The 21566-nt window shown below is 42.5% G+C and overlaps 1 protein-coding gene and 2 long non-coding RNA genes across 3 annotated transcripts in view; 1 reads left to right on the top strand and 2 right to left on the bottom strand.

The window, feature by feature from the left end:
- Positions 1-10777, bottom strand: part of LOC104948532 (uncharacterized) — a 13154-nt gene extending 2377 nt beyond the window's left edge. Inside the window, exons 1-2 of the long non-coding RNA XR_798702.1 lie at positions 10396-10777; positions 10280-10321 (exon numbers count right to left, since the gene is read on the bottom strand). This is a non-coding gene — a long non-coding RNA (uncharacterized lncRNA). The remainder of the gene's footprint in view (positions 1-10279; positions 10322-10395) is intronic.
- The window catches only part of recql5 (RecQ helicase-like 5), a 29550-nt gene extending 8134 nt beyond the window's left edge, over positions 1-21416 (top strand). Inside the window, exons 8-15 of the mRNA XM_010774734.1 lie at positions 12732-12950; positions 13026-13128; positions 17435-17471; positions 17561-17619; positions 17919-17989; positions 18070-18160; positions 18234-18374; positions 21214-21416. Coding sequence (XP_010773036.1) covers positions 12732-12950; positions 13026-13128; positions 17435-17471; positions 17561-17619; positions 17919-17989; positions 18070-18160; positions 18234-18374; positions 21214-21342 — 850 coding nt within the window. The 3' untranslated portion in view covers positions 21343-21416. The remainder of the gene's footprint in view (positions 1-12731; positions 12951-13025; positions 13129-17434; positions 17472-17560; positions 17620-17918; positions 17990-18069; positions 18161-18233; positions 18375-21213) is intronic.
- On the bottom strand, positions 2305-8710 carry LOC104948530 (uncharacterized). The gene is made up of 3 exons (XR_798701.1): positions 8573-8710; positions 7612-7687; positions 2305-2315 (listed from the first exon to the last, which is right to left on the bottom strand). It is a non-coding gene; the product is annotated as an uncharacterized lncRNA (long non-coding RNA).
- Positions 21417-21566: the final 150 nt, after the last annotated feature.

Below are 21566 nucleotides of genomic sequence, written 5' to 3'. Positions count from 1 at the left end.
CACTGACACACAGGCATCAGAGCCTACAGTAATGTGTACAACTCGACTGTCAGCGTACCAGCCACAGTGTTCGCTACCGCACGTCGGCGGTCCGGCTACCAAGACCCTCTTTCCACCTGCGACAGCGAGAAACGAAGTCCCGTTGTTGTTCACCGCTTATCTGCCTCCACTCCTTGGATTAGTGCTTATCGTGACCGTATTAAAAAGGTTGGCGTTCCTGGGAACCGACGGACGTAGCGAACCTTTACTCTGTACAGCTACCGTAACACAACAGTTCTGTCACTTAAAGTATTTCAGGTCTCCAAGACTTAGTGCCAGTTAAGTCTTGAAAGAAATGCCACGTTAGTGCTCTCCGACTTAAACCACTGGCAGTCAATGCCTAGAGCGTCGACGAGCACCACCGACGTGCGCCTCATCTCCACGGCTGGTGACTTCCAAAAAAATTAAACTCGCCCTTTTTACGCGACTCAAGTACGTGCTAGTTCTTCCTGTTCTAGAGCGGGTGTCAATTTCACTGTGACTTACCGAAACACTAGGGATCGCAAGGCAACAACTGCGACTTGGTGTGCGGAAAGAGTCGCAGAGTTGACACTCGACGTCCCGGATTACCCTTCGAGTAAAGGGTAACGAAACTTTTCCGAAGTTCCGAAAGGTCTGCTCTTTAAGTTGATCACGTCCCCTGTCGAGTCTTCCCGCTAGAATTGGTAAAAGGGCGGACGTTCCCACGAGCGTCCACTGTACACCAAAATGTAGTGGACACAAGTCTGCTGTCACTGTGGTGTGTTCAGTACCTTTTGTCAGGTCCTCACCTTAAGGTGGTGGCGAAGAGCCTGAGTCCTGGTCGCTCTTAGCAAGTTGGATGAAAGGTTCTAGGGAAGTGTACACGTGGGTTCTTTCTCGGACGTCTTACGCAAGCTCGAGTAGCTGGACGTCTCGTGACGACCTCCGGTCTCGTCGTTAGCTCTGTTCTTAGAGTCAGGCTCAAGATGTTTCTGAAAGGGGTAGATGCCATGGGACGTGAAGCGGTCTGTACGTAGTCTTACCGGAGAAGACAAGCCTTCGTTAGTACACACCTTTGGAAGGAGGTGGTACCGTAGCTTGTTTAGGTCGCACTCTAGGCCGACCTGCTACCGGGTAGATGTACGACAGGAAATATCGTTGTTGCCTCTAGACCTGGCCTGTAGTTTCCTTTCATCGGTTTTGTCTGTGTCGTGGAGTATGTCAGCGGTAGAGTTGTCCATCCTTTTCCATACAACTACTGTCCCGTTATACTATGCGGCTAAACACAATGCTTGTATGTTCTGTTGTGCTATTATTCACCTGTGTACTACTACTACTTATGGACACAGTATAACACCGAAACCATTCGAAAGATAAAAATTTTCAGAAAAGAAGGAGGGGAGGGGGAGAGCACAGAAGAAGACAAGAACAGAACGTGCTTGGAGAGGACACCCGCAACTCATCGACCTTAATCAAGATTTTGTCCCGGACGATCTATCTCTGTCCTTTAAGGTTCGTATAGTGATTAGGTCGCGGTAGAGACACCACAACACAGCACACACACACAACCACACACACACACACACACACACACACACACGTTATTTCCTTTCTAAACAAAACCTTAAAACACAAGGCAAAAAAGGAACCCGCCGGGAGTCACGTTATTAACCCATATTCTAACCGCGGAGCTGAGTAGTTTTTGAAACTCTTGGGGACGAGATTTGTCATGTCAGTTTTACCTTTCTTTCTCTTTTATCATTGGATCTCACATTAGAAATCCCTTCCACCGAAGATCACAGATGCCGTCCACGTAACATTCTCCTAACAGACTCGGGTCGCGGAAGGAGCTCTGTTTGTGTCGGTCTCCTATTTCTCGTGTGGAGGTATAACATCGTCAGTAAAGATAGGGCTCCCCCCGTCACCCTTCCTCTCACTTCCACGCAGTATCCTCCAGGTAGCTTTTTTTCTATTTCTACTACCCGTCTAGCTTGATTTGAAACAAACGGGAAGTTGTGAGTAACTGGCTCCGGAGTCTGTCTCCATATACCACCTAACACTGCCCTCATTCCACTCCCTCTTCTCTCTTCGTCCTCGGCCTCAGTCGCCCTTCGGTCAGGACTATCCCTCTGAGGCGGAAGTTGTCCGTCGACCTCGAGGTCAGTAGTTTACCCGCAACGACAAAGTACATGGCAAAGACCACGTCTTAGTCGAACATCTTACGTCACACCAAGAGTTTACCGCCCATGCGCCTGGGATCCCCAGTGCAACCTCATGTACTCTAAATAAAATACAATTACTTTTTTGGTTGTCATCTTCCCATTACCGTAATTTTGTGTGGATTACATAATAATTGATCAAGTAAGTTCTTCCACTTGGCATTAAGGCCTAATAAGATATTTTTAACCTTTTATTTGCCCACAGAGAAAAGCGGATAAAATAATAATTTCATAGGTCTTAATGACAATGGACACCTTACTTGAATCGATATTATATTGACGCATAATCACATCAACCAAATGTTAACGTAATGAATACAACAAACACAAAAGTCATTGTATTGTTATTTCATGAGGCGATTGAGGCTTGCATCGCGGATCCCCAGGACGCCATGGGGGGTAAACTCCTTGGTGACGAGATTCGACTCAAGACGTCGGTGATTCTGATCGCAACTTTGTCGGTTGCCGGGTAAACTACTGACCTCGAGGTCGACGCGACACCTCGCCTCAGAAGAGAGGAAGTCGTGACCGAAGACGACTAGAGGCCAGGACTCGGAAGAGAAGAAGTAGCGAGCTATGTGGACTGAAACTGAAGGTCGTAAACTTAATAACAGACTGCGAAGCCACGAGCGAATCACCGAGTTAAAGAGACGTGATGAGTCCCTGCTTCAGAACGCATGCCGGCCGAGTTAACGACAGTAGATGAAACAACTACGTCGTAGGACTACTGGTGGACGTCGAGCAGCAAGTGTCACGATCTAGGAGCCCTCAACTGTCAAAACTACTCACTCAGCGATGTTATACTCCACAGAGCATAGGTGTCTGACACAAACTAGAGCTCTCCGCGTTGGCTTTTTGACCGAAGTCTCAGGACGAATGCAGGACGGGCTGAGAGGACGTGATCTTCCGCAGTGAAACGGGATCCCTAATGTCTGAGACTCAATTTATAAAAAGAGAAAGAGGAGGTCAAAAACGTGACATGACACACTCGATCCCGCAACGAGGTTCAAAACTACTGCTAACTCCTGGTAGTTTTAAGTATTGGTTATAACATAACGTGTGTCGGGTTCTGTTTGCCTTGTAGTTGTGTATGGTTGTGTGGTGTTAGAAAGAAATGAACTGTGTGTGTGTGTGTGTGTGGTGTGTGTGTGTGTGTGTGTGTGTGTGTGTGGTCGGTGTGTGTGTGTCGTGTGTGTGTGTGTCTCTCATACGCGAACGCGCTCAATCACTATACGACCACCTAAAGGACAGAAATAGTCGTCCCGGGACAAAGTCTTGCGATTAAGGTCGATGACTTCGTGGTGTGCTCCTATGTCCAGAGGAGACGTTCATGTATATCGTCTCTACTGTCTCTCCCCCCTCCCTCTCTTTCTCTTGAAAATTTTATCTTCGGATGGTTTCTGTGTTATTGTGTCATAAGTAAGTAGTTAGGTAGACAACAAATAAATAACAACAACAATAAAACATTGTGTTTAGCCCGATAATAACGGGGACACAGTAGGTGTATGGAAAAGGATGAAACTTACCCTAAATAGCCACGAGCAGCAGACAACCGATGAATAAGGAAAACTACAGGACCAAGGTAAGAGGCAAAAACGATATGCTTCCATGGTCGTACATCTACCCGTAGGCCAGTCGGACCTAGAGTCGACCCTAAACAACTACCGGTACCACCTCTACCACCTCGTTCCGAAAAGAGTGTTTTACCATGTACACGAAGGCTTTGTCTCATGCCGGTCGATAAGAGACCTACGTAGCAACCCGCTTCACGTCCCCATGCATCTACCCCTTTCAGGAAGACATCTCTGAGCTTACTCTAGAAGAAACAGACTGATACACGGACGAGCACCGGAGTCTCGAGAGAGGACGTCCAGCTAGCTCGAGCGTTTGGCGTAAAGACGTCCCAGAAGAAACGCCCACGTGTACCTATCGTGTCCCTAGAGACCTTATCCGAACTGTATGAGAAGAGCACCAGTGGACTGTCAGCCAGGCTCTTTGCCGGCCGCACCACCTTAAGGAGAACCTCAAAAAGGTACTCAACACCAAAGAACAGACTTGTGGTCCACTACATTTGTCGAGTGTAAGCGAGGACGCTGTGGAACGTCCAGCCCCTGTTACCCAATCACTAGGGCGTGAGAGCAGACTCGAACAGGGACGTCATCACTGTCAAAAGGCGACCTTTGAAAACTGCGACGAAAGTTGGTACACCGACTGTTACAGTCAAGGTACGGGACGTTCGAAGTGGTAACTCTAGCGACTCTTTCCACAAGTCCCAGTTGTTCCTTGCGATCCAGTGTTTCGCGAAGTCAGACAGTGATTGACACCGTCTACGAACAGGAAAAGACTAACGTTACTTGAGTCGCTAAGAAAGGAGTTTAATTTTTTGGCGAAGTCACACCGTGCGAGACGAGTCGGTGCGACTGTCGTCACTTCATATACCTGCAGTGGTTTAAGTCGGAGACTAACGTGGTTGTTTTCAAAACTTAACTGGCCCACTAACTAGTAGTCTTGAGACCTGAAATACTCTAAGTGACAGAACCTGTTGTTACAGGATACTGGACAAAGTAAAGTTCGCATACTCGTCGTTCCGGAGAACCCACTTATATACGTCACTATAAACACTAATCCAAGAGTGGAGCAATAACCGTGAAACAGCGACTCGTTTCTCTGGCGCGAGCGGAAAGAGGGCGCTAGGTACCGTCCGCGAGTAACACTGTGCGTACCTCACTGTCGAGGCTGGTACCTGAAGTCGAGAGTGGTAAAATACGTAGCTCTGATGCCTGTGTGTCGTAGTGGTTTACAGCTAAGGGAACAAGACAGAAACTATGAGAGGTACCGAATCGTCAAGGTGCAGCGGATAAAGAGTTTCAGGAGGCAACTGGCAGCAGCTTACCTTTTAGTCATCAACACGTCATAAGTCTTTACAGGACATGAGGAGTAGGTCACGATATCTTTTCCTGGGGAACGCGATCCGAAGGTGGCATCAGTTAACGAGAAACTCTAATAACCGGTTCTGAGAAGCTAAGCCACACAGTGACACAGTAAGCTATTTGAATACCAGTGCCTTGAAACTGAAACAAGTCCGTACTGTTACAGTCGGTGAAAGTTTTTACGTCAGAGCGTGCTTTAAGAGGTAGTGACTTGCGAACGAGGCGGCCGTTAAAGCACACGATGGGTATCATCGGACACAATGTCCGAAGTGGCCTAAAACGTTTCTAAACACTTTTGACTGACGACCCATCAATTTGGAGAAACTTCAACAAGTTCAAAATCAAGACGCGAGGAACGGCCTGGGGTAGCTTGAACAGTATGAAAACGTAACCATAGGTGCTTTGCCGCAGATACAATTTAGGGAACTCGTGCACGTAAGTGGACGAACGTCTGGCTACTCGTATGGAGTGTGAAATAGGCTGGGAGACCCATTTGTGCTTCATTAGCGGCAACGAGGTAAAGAGGACTTGTGAAGGAAAAGAGGGGAGTGACTTTTTTGGCAGAAAAATGACGCTGCCGGGCCGAGGAGGTAGAGCGAATGTGTTGCTTTTGAAGGTTGTTTAAACAAAGGCGCAAGTGCACTTGTGAAGCGAACGGCGGAAACCCTTGCACGTTAAGGTTAGTCGCCCACTCAAACCGCCCTACGAGCGCGACCCCCATACACTCACCTTTATTGTCGACACGGACTTCACACCTGCAACCCTCTGGGCTGTCGGACAGACGGTCGATTCCCCTTGTTCTGTCTTTGATACTCTCCATGCTTAGCAGTTCCTCGCCTATTTCAAAGTCCTCCGTGACCGTTCGAATGAAAATTAGCAGTTGTGCAGTATCAGAAATGTCTGTACTCTCATCCAGTGCTATAGAAAAGGACCCCTTGCCTAGGCCTTCCACACGTAGTCCCAATTGCTCTTTGAGATCATTGGCCAGATCTTCGATTCGTCGTGTCACTGTGTCATTCGATAAACTTATGTCACGGAACTTTGACTTTGTGTCAGGGCATACAATGTCAGCCACTTTCAAAATGCAGTCTCGCACGAATTCTCCATCACTGAACGGCTTGCTCCGCCTGGCAATTTCGTGAGCTACCACATAGCTAGCCTGTGTTACAGCTTCACCGGATTTTGCAGATTTGTGAAACTGACTGCTGGGCAGTTAAACCTCTTTGAAGTTGTTCAAGTTTAGTTCTGCGCTCCTTGCCCATGAACTTGTCATACATTTTATGATTGGTATCATAATGGCGTTTTATGTTATACTCCTTGAGCATTGCATTCACCTGCTTGCAGATGAGGCATATCACTTTATCCGAACCCTGAGGTAAAACGAAGTAAGCGTTGCTCCATTTCTCCTGGAACTTCCTTTTCTCCTCACTGACAAAATGTTTTTTACGCGACGGCCCTGGCTCCTCCATCTCGCTTACACAACGAAAACTTCCAACAAATTTTGTTTCCGCTGTTCACGTGAACACTTTGCCGCCTTTGGGACGTGCATCCAATCAGGGAGTGAGTTTGGGGATGCTCGCGCTGGGGGTATTCAGTGGAAATAACAGTGTGCCTGAGTGTGGACGTTGGGAGAGACAGCTTGTTGTTTTATTATTGTATAACCGGACTTTTGTGTGCGTTCATATACTTAACCACACACGCAAACACACACACTCTTTCTCTGCCGTTACATAGCAGACACTACTTTATCTGTCTAGTTGTCTCCGATGCCACCACAACTTCCTGTCAAACACGTTATCTCGCCTTCAAAATAAAAGCATGCAAACGGAACTGGAAGTTAACCTAAATTAAATCCAAAATACACATAAAACTACAACGAAGGCAACAAAAACAATGCAACATCTCCTTCAGTCTCAGAGGACACAAAGTTGGGTTATCTACAGACAGTGACTAGCTAAAATCGCTAGCTAACTCCCGTTTCTGATAACTTACAACAGATTTTCCGCTTAACTGCAACTCGCGAGATTTGCGAGATTTGCGAGATTCGCGAGATTCAGGTTACCAAATAAGGAGTGAGAGTGACGCGTAGAGGAACCGGAAGCTGCGCTAGCCTCCGGTGGCTACCATAATGCTATCATTTAGTTTCTCCGATTTTTGCACAAAAATGGATTGATGGACCATCAATAATTTTACTGTACTTGGGGTTTAACAGGTTAACTATCGCGGGCCGCCAGAAACATTTCCGAGGGCCGCCATTGGCCCGCGGGCCGCACTTTGAGAACCCCTGCCTTAGAGTAAATTAATTGTGTCTAGTTTGGGCTCTTTTACGGAAGATCCGTAAATGAAAGTCTGTGCGTGTGTGTGTGTGTGTGTGTGTGTGTGTGTGTGTGTGTGTGTGTGTGTGTGTGTGTGTGTGTGTGTGTGTGTGTGTGTGTGTGTGTGTGTGTGTGTGTTTACAGTACCTTCCTCCTTGTCCTCCTGTCCAATATCAGCTACGATGTCATCTATGTTGTCTGGGACCACATTGCACTGCTCTCCCTGCACACACAAAGACAACTGGGGTAACATCCATCACACACACAAATGTAGCCCTAGCTTCTTAAAAGACAAAACTATCTTCAAGCCTAAACTCTTGATTTAACCGTTGAATGTTTTTTGTTCTATTGATCACCATTGGCTGTGTCTATGTGTAAATGGAATTCCATGTATTTTGGGCAAGCATGGTTACAGTAGGGATTGTCAATGCAGTTCTTGGAGCCAACATTAGGATTGCAATCAGAAACCTCAATGCAGATTCCTGTTGTGAAGGTCATGTGAGTTTTACGAGATTAGAAAAGCCAACTTTTATGTAAATGCTACTAGTGTGTTGCAATGTTTAAATCACAGGTAGAAAGTTATGAACAAAAAATCACCAGCTAATGGCCATCCAATGTACCCTATCCTAACTGTAACCCTAAATTCAGAAAGATACTTTGGGTTTCCTAGACACTTGTTCCATTTAAGAAGGACATCAAATGAAAGATACATACAATGTTTTATATTGATGTACATTTTACCTTTCTTTACTTTTATGTTATGAAATTATTATTATTATTATTACCTATGAGATATAAGTATTTGTAATTCTGGATTTAGGGTTAGGATTAGGATCGGTTACGCCGGATAGCGACTCGCTAAAGCTGGCAACATTGCTGTATTATGTAACTTACTAATACTTGTGTTTTAAACATTGCACTCTTATTGGTAGGATACTCAATCCTTGGCTTGCGACATTCTTCTCCAATTTATTTCTCAAAAGTCTACCTCTGGCAACATTGCTGTAAATGTTTGGAAGTTGTATAAAAACGTGGAACATGGTCTTTTTCTGTGTTTTTATTTCTTTAAACATGCATTCTTACTTTAACATACTGTACTACATTGTACCTTTCTAGCGATGCGTTCCATCACCAGCTTGGCGATGGGAGTAATTGCCCCTCCCTCAGGGTCGTAGAAGGGGCTCTGTGGGTGGTCCAAACTGGTCAATGGTCGGATTTTCTCCTGAGGAATGGTGGGCTTGTTTGGTGACTGGAAGAATCCAAAACAAGAGGGTAGGTGAGTTCAGTATTTAATGGTTGAATCTGCAATGATCAGTTTTCTTATATTAGCTATGTGTGAGGGCTACAATTCTCACAAACGAACACACATCCTAAAGTGTCTTACAGCTCACCTTGCTTCTGGCAAAAGGCTGAGCTGATGGAAAACACCTGCCTTTATAGATGTGTCAGCTAATTGGACTACGCCATTCCTCTCAAACCCTGAGGGTTATTTAAAGAGGCCACTCCATTTAAGCCACCCCTTTTTAGAGCCTCTTCCCCCTGCACCATACTTGCCAACCTTGAGACCTCAGAAATCGAGAGGATTTCAAAACCACCGCCGGAGCTGTATTAGATTAACATTAACATGCTTATTGTAGCTGTAAGTGCACTGCCTTGCGGCCTGAAGCACCATCCTTGATGGAGCACATGTGTGGGCTGGACCTGTGTTTTACAGGAAAGGAGTGAGCAGAGGGTCGAGTTGTCGATTCTTGTTCTGTTTTCTGTGACTATCTTCCTCACCGTGCTGAACACCCTCTCAGACTTTCAGTTTCCGCGCGCTACTAAAGAGAAGCGCTACCATGGAAACCAAACAATGGTGTAGCTGTATTAANTCCCCTGGAGACTTCAAGAAAAGTGTGCAGCAAGTACAGCTTATGATGAGAAGGAGACTGGTCAAATGGTGCAGAGAATAGGGTTTAAAATGACTGGAGTCTAACGCCATGCTATCAGCTCAGTGACAATAAAGCCAATGATGTTGGTGACGTCCTGTGTGCTCTTCTGCCCAAGAGCAACTCACATACCCCCCCTCATCTCCACACTGCAGGAACGTATAGCCCTACTGGCCAGTCCATTGTTGCGTGCANGAAATATAATGCCATTTAACAGTAATGCAGTAAATCTTCATGTCGGTTATTGTATACAGTTTCTTTTTGAACAGTTATACAGAGGTGCTGACTCAGCTTAAAGCTGAGTCAGCACCTCTGTATAACTGTTCAAAAAGAAACTGTATACAATAACCGACATGAAGATTTACTGCATTACTGTTAAATGGCATTATATTTCATTTTGAAGGGTAGTTTGAGTTCCTGAACATGCAGATATCAAACCACAAGCTCTTATCATTTACAAAAAAGTCAGATAGTTGGAAAGCGGAAGTGGCAGCTGATAATGACTGATAAAGACAATTTCTGCACAGTCAGTTGTGGTTGCGTGTTGATTTGAGTTCCTGTTTTCATCCTTTTATGTTAAATTCATACTTTAAATAATTATAATTGTCCGACAAAATACTTGAAACGTTGCCTCTTCAACCATCATTTGACCCACTCTTTATTTTCAATTACTGTACAGCTCCTTAAACATCCTACTTAAATGCAATTGGTAAACTACAGTTATATTTTAGTAACAAGCTGGTTTAACTTCCGAGTGTTAGCACCTAGCAACAACTCTGTATTTCTGAACACATTCTTCACATTCCTCCTAACCTTGAGTCCTCCTCAGGTGCTTCGCTTCTCAAACTTCATGTTTTACAGACACACTCAAAACAAAATGTACTTACCCGAGAGAGTTGTTTTCACACGCTCAGCCCAGCCCAGACTGACTGAAAAAAATACAAAAGAGGAGTAAACAGACGAGTTAGTGATGAACATGACATGTCCTCCCCGAAGGAGTTACCTGCTGAGTGTTGAATTTGTCAGCGTGTTAGTTTGTTGTTGAAACCCAGAGCAGCCGGAGATAAGCAGGTAGAGATTAAGGCTAGAGGGATAATTCCTCAGGTACTGATGATACTCTGCATGTGGAGTCGAGCAAAAGTGAGAGGACACATAACATGAAATCTCCTGTCCTCTTAATCTATTCTTGCTCCTCTGGTTTCTTGCTCGTCTCTTCTTATTCACGCTTGTTGGTTGCTCCTAACTTTACTTCCTCTGAGTCTGTTTTCTCTGTGCCAGTCCTCGCTGGGAGTGACTGTTGCCTCTCAGTATTTGTGTGCCTCCTTCCTTTCCCCACCTCCTTTTGTTGGAAATGCTTTTCCCTTTTTTTTCACGACTGTGGAGACGACGTTTCCATTTCCAGCGAGGTAGTTCGTATGTTATTGAAGTGGCTTCTCTAATGGGCTGTTTCCCAAACAGACGCTATGTGAGAGTGTGTGGTCGTGTGAATATTGGCTGTTATGTAACTAGGGATGGGTATCGTTTAAAATGTATCGATTCCGATTCCGCTTATCGATTCCGGTTCTTATCGATTCCCCGTTTCAATTGTAAAAGAAAGAGGTCAAATGTTTAGATAACAAAAATATATTTTTTTATATATTCTTTTAAGCTTTAACTGACATTTTTACAAATAAAAAATATACATGCAATACAAATGTATTGCAATATGGCTGTGCTTTATTTTAACTGAGCTATGCCTGTGGCAAGCTATTAACTATCTACGAACACTGTGCCTTGTCTTTTTCTTTTTTAGTGTAGTGGAGCCTCACTTTAGAGCGTTTACCGCGATCCATCTTTGGTGTTATGAAGTGACTGAGCTCGTGAACTGTCTACTGGAGGGCGGGGGGAGCCTCGCTGCGGGGCAACTGTGCCGTCAGCAAACCGAGCCGGCTGTCAACGGCCCGCTGACGACCAGCCGTTCTGTGATTCTCCAGAACACACAGATGGCCAGTCCGCCCTTACCCTGTATTCCACCGGGTCACCGCGGCGTAGACGGACCCGGTGGAATACAGGGTCTACCGCGTTTAGGAACCGTTAAGCAGAACCGAAATGGTGTATTTTGAATGGGTACCCGGCATTTTCTTATCGGTTCTCATATGGAACCGAGTTTCGGTTCCCAACCCTATACGTAACACTGGATCTGATGTAGAAGTGTGTGGCCTTGTTCTAAAAATGTTTTTGCATCTAAAGCTGTGATGGTAAAAATAATTGCATTGTGTCCTAAAAAACCCTGAAGATACAGGAAAGTAAGACAAATCACCTCCCAAAATAGATTAAGTTTACACTATCTGTTCTTGTTATCAGTACACAAAGAAGTCAATACTATAGCTAATAACTTTGTGTGTATTACTGTAGCTTGTTTATTTTCAGTCATTTGTATTTATTTTATTGGACTGATCCTGTTTGACTTGAAAAAGAACAGAAGCATTGATCACAGTATTGTGTGATTACACAACAGCTAACAGATCAATGATGCACCAGATGGTCCCCGTATGATAGAGAGATGTTTGCTGTGTGCTCAAAAACATCCTCAGGCTCGACCTTGTAAATGCAGACTCTGTAACCAAATTCAGACTCTGTGAATGTTTTTCAACTCACTCGCTGTTTTAATATCCTGACTTGTATAAAAAAGGCCCTATTAAGCTTCGTAGGGGTTTCCCTTCGTAGGGGTTTCCCTTTCCTGTAGAGTAGTGTTATATAGGTTTTTGAGCATGTGAATGGTCTGCAAAGGCTACAATCCAAAATAGTTTCTCTCTCACAAATGATGGGGATCTTCCATTTAAAGTGATGTTTAAAACTCAGTTAATGGGGCTCATTCACTGGCACTTCCACAAACAACAACCAACATAATTATTACATTCAAATGAAGTACATTATTCAAGTTTACATTAACTTGGTATAATACCGCTCACCGGTCCGTCAGAGCGGGTGGAGCTGCAGGACTTCTGCTCAGACACGTTGCATACCGCTATTTTATTGTCATTTTCGGACACCTTCAAATACTGCCAGACTGGTGAAGACATTTTGGCGAGCTTGTTTTGCCGCGCACAGAGAAAAGTGTCATGTATTTTACGTCATCATTTTACGTTATGCGATCGGCTCTCGCGATCTGCATTTTTAGAGAGCTCCGATCGATCGGCAGAGAGTGAGTATCGGCCGATCGATCGGAGCATCCCTAGCTATAATAGACTTTATTTATTTTGTTAGCGCTTTTACAGGTTCTCAAAGTTATATGTTAGTTATCAAGTTATAGGGCCTTTTTAAGATTTTAACAAGCTGTGTCTCCTATTTTCTCACCAGTTGTCGCCATACCACCATCTCCAAGTTCTTTGGGAACAAGGCGCCCAACTGTGCCGGTGCCTGCGACTTCTGCCGTAATCCCAAGCTGGTGCGAGCCCAGCTGGAGAAAGGGAGCTCCCTCAGCACCAACACCAAGGCCCAGAGCAGCCAGCCCTCAGGACCCTTCGGCTTCCTGCAGGGCTTCTACGAAGGAGGGAAGAAGGGCTACGGCTTTGAAAGGCAGGAGGAAGTTAGTGACGTTTGTAACATAAAGTATAGCGAACCTTAGACTGACACTGACGTCACACCTTGCAGGTTTGATGAAGGGGAAGAGGACGCGGAGGGTGGTGAAGACGATGGCTCAGCGAGGAAAAAGGAATTTGGTAACCTCTACAAGAAGCAGATGACCATGCGGAAGGTAAATCAAAATCATCAACAGAAATATTGTCTTTAAGAAATATATTTTCTATTCCTGGAAAAGCCACTCCATGCAGTGTTTGCGTTTTGTTTTTGTGCTTCTGTATGCCAGCTGTTGGCAGCAGGAAGGTCGGTTGAGGCCCTCTGTTCGAGAGGACTGTGTTAAATCACTCCCACATGTTCAAACATTGATGTTGAACTATTTGTCCGTAGGTCCATGAAGAGATTTTCTACTTCAAAACACATCATCGATAAAAATAGGAATGGCACAGTCGTAAAATAGTAGAAAAAAACTGGCATAAACAATCACATAAGAAGTTTTTTCATGCCATCTTCACACACTATTCAGACCTCCCTTTAAAGCTCTTCATGTGTTTGATCTTTTGGTTTACATGTTAATCTCATGTGAGCTTCCAAGATGGCCATACCTGAAGTATATGTCTTTTTGGAAACATATGGATCATCCTGTAACGGGGAAGAAAATCAATATTCTGCAGAAGATACCTTTTATCATGCTGTGAAACATTTTGGAATCAGAATGAACTGATCCAACTCAGGATTTCCACAGTTTTTGATCTTTTTTTATGAGAAACTAAGGAAGTGACTGTTTAAAGCTGCAGATGAAGATATTCTCTATATTCCTTAGTTTGTTTATGGTGTTTGTTGTTGTAGTACTCACTTTGGCCAGGAGTTTAAAGTGCACCACTACCCCATGTTTCAAATTTAGAATCAAATAATTTGTGCTTTTGCCATATGAGGTTTGTTTTACATAACTTGCTCACTCACAATATAAGTAGTTCCTTGTGTTTAGAGCTCAAAAAGGAATTTAAACTCAACCTACATCAGAAATGAATACCATTTACAACATTACAACTACAAACACTTGATCCTTACAAAAAAAGTAGAATCGCCTACAAATTCCCCTTGCTTTTAAGTCAAACACACAAAATAAACTATTTAAATTGAAGACAAATACATTAAATTAATTATTTTTTTCCTCACTTGGTTCTCAAGGCTTGTGCTCAATGAGAAAATAACAGGAAAATAAGGAGAAAACTGAACACTAAAATCAGTTATTTTGGCAGAGTTAAGGTTAAGTCTGAAGTGTTATTCTAGCAGAGTTAAAGGAAGTGTGTCATTTTAGGGATGGGTATCGAGAACCGGTGTTGCGCCGCAGATGGAAGGCTTGCCGTAGATTGAAGCCCTGTTCGCGGGGACGCGCAAACGTGAAGTCATCGCCTGTATTGAGCGTTCGCCTAGTTTAATACGCTTTTTTCTCTCTTTTGAATTCTATATTTCCCAAATGCCTGATACTGGATAACCACAAATACTAAGCAATGATATAACAGTAATGATATAACATATATGATGTCAGACAAATGTGTTATTTTTAGGGCCGGGACTCGATTAAAAAAATTAATCTAATTAATTACAGGCTTTGTAATTAATTAATCGCAATTAATCGCATTTTTAATCGCATATAAATATTTGACCTGAGAACAGTGAGAAGCAATTTTTTTCACATGGATTTTAGTATACCATTGAATAATGACTGAATACATAAGCTTAAGCAACAAAACATTGTTTATTTTTTTTCAAGGANGCTTTTTTCTCTCTTTTGAATTCTATATTTCCCAAATGCCTGATACTGGATAACCACAAATACTAAGCAATGATATAACAGTAATGATATAACATATATGATGTCAGACAAATGTGTTATTTTCAATCAAGCCTAAAGCCTCACACTATTAATGTTCCTTATTTTAAACTAGGTTTTTCCTGGTGTCAATGGGGAAGATCTGCACTGTTCTCTACATAACATGTTCAGCAGAGCAGGTATTTCTCCTGCCAGATATGGCACCCCCCCTAAAACTTTGTCCAGGACAGTCACTACGTCACCAAAATCACACTGGTGTTGGCTGTTCCCCTCTAGTTTGTGCTCACAAAAGCATGTTACTCTGGGTCAAGCAGGTAAAAACTAAAGAGGGGCTTCCATATCCGGCAGACCAGGTGTTGTAGCTGCCGGATATGGAAGCCCCTCTTTAGTTTTTTATGCTCGTGTGATGTAACACATGTTTGTTATGCTGTGCGCATTACTAATTTGTGGGAACATAATAACTAATTCGTGGCCACGCATTATTAATACGTATATTTTTCTCACCAATGTCACCAGGGGGGCTCCGTAGATTAGAGCTTTGACACATATATCTTTATTTATATATGTATATAAGTATGATGACTTCCTCGGGCGATATCATATGGTATAGCTAATTAATCTGGGTCCAAACGTGTTGTGCCGACATGCAAAGGTTGTAAACTCTGGCTTATCCCTGCGTGGTATTATAGTAATAGCAAACAGCAACGCTCAACTCCTTTAATGGTATATTCATTGCAAGTGCAATAAGAAGCTACAGGGACGTTAACCTACGTCGGTAATATTAACTTTATTTAATACAAGATTTACATCATACACAGCCCATGTAGTATAATATTTTACAAATTATGAATTACAGCAAACATGTGCAATATAACCATTATTACAGCTCCGTGGGCTGGCAGTAAGGCGATATGGGTCCGTTCTTATTGTGCATCCATGGGTAAAGGTAAAACTCATCTAGTGCTGAACACGTCACATCACATGCCGGGCGGCGCGGTCCCGTGGTTTAGATGCGCGTTCATAATGCAGAGGGAAATAACTCTCAGAATAACGTTATTAGCACATTTTTACAACTTGGGGAACGAATGTTTTTAATAAGGGCTATACAAGTGTTCATACCATGGTTCATACTCGGTAGTTTATTTAGTTTAAAAAAAAGTATCCAACGATTTACAGACCATTCTTTCCCCATGTAAGTCAATGGGAAAAAGTGTTTCCGGGCCTGGCAAACAAACGGAAGTGTAGTACCACCGTTTGGCCACCACGAATATTTTCATCTGAGTCCGGCGCACTTCCTGGGGGCTTGCTATCGGTATATGTGATGTGTTAGCCTCTTATTATTGTTGTGAGACTCCCGCAGGTATGCCGAACAGAGCTAAGCGAACAAAGGTCTGGGTTCACTTTTAAATAAATTTTGTGGCGATAGTGCAAGGTGCAATCTATGTACTCAATTAGTTGCTTGTAAAGGGGGTAACACAAGCAACTTAATGAAGCATTTGCAAACGAGACAATCATTGAATCTTAAAACGGTGCAGCGTATTTGACAGCCTAAACAATGTGGCTGCTAGCGATACTGCTAGTGCTAATAGTGCTAGCAGTAGCACGCTAACAACGTAACTGTAGGAGCCATAATGCTTGTTTTACCATTACTTATGTTATGACTTATATTTGTATCTTCATTTCTGTTTGCATCACGTTTAATTATTATTGTTTATCACTTCCGGCAATGGGTGTGGTTTGGGTATGCCGGTTTGGAGGATATGATGTAGGAAGAGGTGAATGGCGCTGTCATTTGTTAGACGCTTTTATCCAAAGCGACTTACATACATTCAATACTGTGGGCAATCCCCACAGGAGCAATTTGGGGTGAAGTGTCTCAGGGACACAATGACATGCTGAGTGCAGCTGGGTTTGAACTTGCTATCCCACATATGGGGTATATGACTCCCAATATTAATTGAAATGCTTTTATGGATTTAGAAAATAGTTGTATGTATTGATTTAAATTGACATGCATCCGCTAAGAAAAATAGTCCGTTGTTACTGTTTGAAGTAACGTGGCAACGGAAGGAACTACTTCGATTGCGTTTTGAGGAGCTTTTTGGTTACAGATTTGAAAACATCGCTGCTTGCTTTAAAAGTAGCACAACTCATTATGTCAAACCAGAATAATATATGTACTCGCCTTTATCTTTTTTCCATCTTAGCCTTTTTACCAATTTCTTCATATCACAGTTTTGCATGATGTCACTGTAGGACAATGTTTTAAGGACCTCTTGTCGAGCTAGGTTGTCAGTTTGAAATGTTTAAAAAAATGCCTCTTTTCATCCTCTGTCTGAGGGACAACCCCAAAAAGCATGATAGGGCGAGCCAGGCGAGTTATTTTCTTTATTTTTGTCTGCTTCTGTGAAGCTAATGTATAAGTTATATAGTTATTTCTGCAAGAAAATTACAATAAAATGACTGTTTAATCTTCACATCTTGTATTCATGTCTCTAATTTTGAGAACCAAATTATTGAAAAGTATCGATAAGAGTTTCGAAAAATACCGATAAGCGGTATCGATAAAATCCTAATGATACCCATCCCGACTCATTTCTCTGTACAATCTTATAATGACCCTCTGATTGTTCTCATGTTTCTTCAGGGAATGACCGTTCGGCAGGAAGGCTTTGTCCCTCCAGGTAAACGGCACTAGAAGAATACAATTATTATAAAATGTTATCCATTCCAATCTTTATGTCGTATATAACCTCTGTATCGTGCTGTGTAGATGATGACTGCCAACTGAGAGACGCCAGCAGTCAGAAGATCCCCAGACTCACTGTAAAGGTACCTGAACGCAGCACGCATTCCTCATACCTGCAGCACTCATTCACACTTCTCCAGGAATTCAGTGACTCGTGTCATGAGATGTGAAGACGGGCGGTAGAGCCAACGGTTCAACAGCATAACACTAAAAGTGATATTGTTAAAAAGATGGTTTATACATTAAACAGATCACGTTTTAGTCCTTCAAACATTGGTATAAAATGTTGGCTTTCTACAGGATGAAAAACCAGTAGTAGTTTGGAATCTTTTGGACATTTTATTTATTTATTCATGAACCTTTTTTTTGTCTTGTATTTCAGGCCAGAGAGCACTGCTTGAGCCTATTACAGGAAGCAGTATATGGCCACCAGAGGGCAGATGACATGTTCAAGTAATTACACAGACACATGCTTTAAATACAGTATGTTATTTCACCCCACAGTCTTTCATATCTTCTCCGTTTCTCCGCAGCGATACTGTGTCTGTAGCGGTCAACATAGAACATGAGGTCTTTAAGAAGAGTAGGTCTTCCAACCTCTATAAAGCTGCCATCCTGAAGAGGGTAAACACTCACTGCTCTTCCTCTCACAGCATCAGGAAGATACGTTTCTAACATGGTTTTTATTGTTTGGAAGGTATCAGAGTTCAAGAGGACAGGACCTGGAGGAAAAAGTGATGACGGCAAGGCGGACAGCAGTGATTCTACGGACAATTTGTCGTCTTCTTCCTTTACAGAGAAGCTGCCGGGGTTCACCTCTGCATCTGAACTACACTCAGTAAGATCTACTTGCACTCACTCACACTTATGTTACCAAGTTACGCTGGTTAGTGCGGCTAGAGCAGCAGCAATTCGTTGAACAATTGCTAAGTTAATAGACGGAAAAATAATTGGTTAATCGCTTGAGTCATTTCCATGAAAAAAAGGCAACAGATGCTGTTTTCAGACATCAAAAGGTTCAGTTCCGTCTTTTTAAATTAAAATCATATTAAGATGGTAGAGATTTAAAGATCTCCTCCCTGCTTGCATGCAAACACGAGGGCATGATGATATTACAGACAGAAGTGTAGAAAAAAGGATTTATTTGGTATCAATTACAAACCAGTTTGAATTGAGTATAATTGATTATATTAATATAATGACTTATAAATGTGAATTTGTAACTAATTTAAAAACAGTAGCGGAAAATTACGAGAAGGGGAATTTGAGTCACATGTTCAGAGTCTTGATGTAAAAGAGATACGGCTGTGGGCGCTCACACATCACACACACATCACACACTAACCGTCAAGAGTAAGTGAAAAGCACACATTCACCAGCAATTTCTCAAATAAAAACATTTGTTTAGACCTATCATGTTTCTCCTCCCATGATGATTGTAGCCACCAAAATCAAAGAGTAGTAAAACTGAAAATAAAAAATAAATAAAATGTTAACTACTGAATAATATAAAGCAATATATAGCTCCAACAATGTTTTTTGTTTAAAGGTCCCATGTCATGGCCATTTCCACTGATCATAATTCCATTGTTGAGGTCTACTAGAATAGATTTATACTGTGCAATTTTCCAAACTCACATTGGTTTCGCATACAGCATCTCTGTAAAGTATGTGTATTCAGCAGTACACTTTCTCCCCCCCCCCCCCCCATCCCTGTGAGCCAGTGTGCTCTTGATTGTCGGTACGATCGCGGCTGATCCGTGGAGGTGTGATTTTCCTTGTTTAGCGATACCAAAGCCAAACACAGCCAAACCAACTGAACACACACAAAAGTCACGAGCGAAATAAAAACAATAAGTGTCGGCGTTGATATTGAGTAGAAAAAGTTCTATAGTTTGATAAACGCGTGAGAATGTGGTCCTGCAGAGAGAATTCGCCGCATCCAACGGTATGTTATCAGCCTGCAGCCAGGAGGGAGATCAGCAGAGCGCATGCACTGAGTGTTGTTGTGGATGTCAAATTTGACCAATCAGTGGGGGCTAAACGTAACGGCTCCAGCGGACGTTAACGTAACGCTCCGCCGACGTAACGTAACGGCTCCACGGATTTGCTCATTTAGTTCCGGGACGGTGCTTTCTTAAGCACGTACCCGGAAGAATCAAATGGAGATTGACGTTTCACCAAGAGGCAGTTTGGGGGGTATTTTCTCGTGTTAGAGTTTTACTCGCTACAGGTTGTACTTTATGGGTATTTAACTCTGCACACCGTTACATGCCGAAAACCTTCATAATACACACAAGGATGGTATATAACCGGAAAAGCGTATGACACGGGACCTTTAACTCCTACTTTAGCGAGCATCTGAAAGACTTGATGGTAAAATGTTCAGGTATTGAAATGAAAGATCAAACAGGAGAGGTTAACTATTTACCAACCATAATTGTGATACAATTCTGACACTTATACTCATCTTTTTTCACACAAGGACTTTACACATTTTAGATTATTTGTGTAAGAATCGATTTTCTGATCTTGTCATGATATTATTTCGATTGACAATCTGGGATTACATTTGTGTTGTGGAAAACCTCTGAAGTGTGTGCGGAATGTCTTCGAGATCTTCACAACACTATGTTAACACTGATTTAACTTTCAAAAAATTCAACAGTCAAAAGAGTTCCAATAGAATAGAGTTTACTGAAGATCAGAGTACAGCTAAACACGAGTTTGGTCCATGAGTGACTGGCTTTACAATGTTACGGCTTTCTTCTTATATTCATTCTTACCAGTTGCTTTGCCTCTCACGCGTAGGGGGTCTCAGCGTACCAAGATACCAGGAGAGGTCTCAGGCCCTCCTTCTTGACCTTGACTTTCTCTATCACGTAGACACAATTATTTCTTCCACCATCCTGAATTCACGCCTACTCAATCTATACTTCTGTTGATATTTTCGCCGTAGATTATCTTTAATGATGTTTGTTTACGTTCTGCCTAGTGTCCTTTTAATGGTGTTTGACCACTGCGTATTCTTTATATTTAACTCCTTCCTAATTAAACAGGTGCAAGGATTCCCATAATGAGAACATTCCACCGCATGAATAGTTAACTTTTATGAGCATGTATGCTTTCAATGATTAGGGTTGTCTATATAATATGTTCCATACACACAAATAAAATCCCACATTTGTCAATGTCTCTACATTCTTAAAGACCAACATTTTCATTAGAAAAATGATCAGTCAAATGAATTGATGATGAAAATGAATCTTGGAAGCAAAAGATGTTCGGATATAAATGTTTTATTTTTGCCTATTCAAGATTCAAAAGTTTTATTTTCATATGCAATAAAGCTACAGTGTAGAAATGGCAATGCAATTCTTCTGACCTCCAACCAATATCAACATATATAATAAAATGCCAAATATAAAATAGTTAAGTGCAAAAAAAGTCTCTTATACATGTCAATAGAATTATAATATGTACAAGAACAGAATATTAAATTAAGACAAAATTAATACCTGGTTTATTGCGGTTGATAACCTATAAATAATTAGATTTGCAAGTGGACAAACAGGAATTTTATCGTTGGGCACTTAGCAGAGCTCAGGCTGTTTAGCCAGATCTTATGGCTTTGGGGGTAAAACTGTCCTGCAGTCTGGGGTTTTGTTTCCTCGCAGATGAAGCGTAAGAGAATTAGGTGCGGGCAACATCCTCCAGCTTTGCCAAAGAAAGACCGCACCGGAGAAGAGCCAGGAGGAGGAGTGAGAGGAGGGGTGGTACCTGATTTACTACTAATATCTCTATAACACGGTTTGACGACGATTATGAAATCAATCCAACACTTTTATTGTGAAGAGATGAGATCCTCTTTCTGAAGAGGTACAAAAAGAAGAAGTAATCTTGAACTCTGATAATGATGAGGAGGAAATCATCGATTGACGACGCTGGCAGTAAGTGGTTCGATATATACCGCCGAGGATATCGCCATCCTGCAGGGTAACGACGCCCTTACAAGGTGGAAAAGCTACTT

This window comes from Notothenia coriiceps, unplaced genomic scaffold, assembly GCF_000735185.1.
Source record: "Notothenia coriiceps isolate Sejong01 unplaced genomic scaffold, NC01 NC01_scaffold00014516, whole genome shotgun sequence".
NCBI classification, from domain to species: domain Eukaryota; kingdom Metazoa; phylum Chordata; class Actinopteri; order Perciformes; family Nototheniidae; genus Notothenia; species Notothenia coriiceps.
Note: the sequence above shows the minus strand (reverse complement) of the source record. Positions and strands in the feature narration are given on the sequence as shown.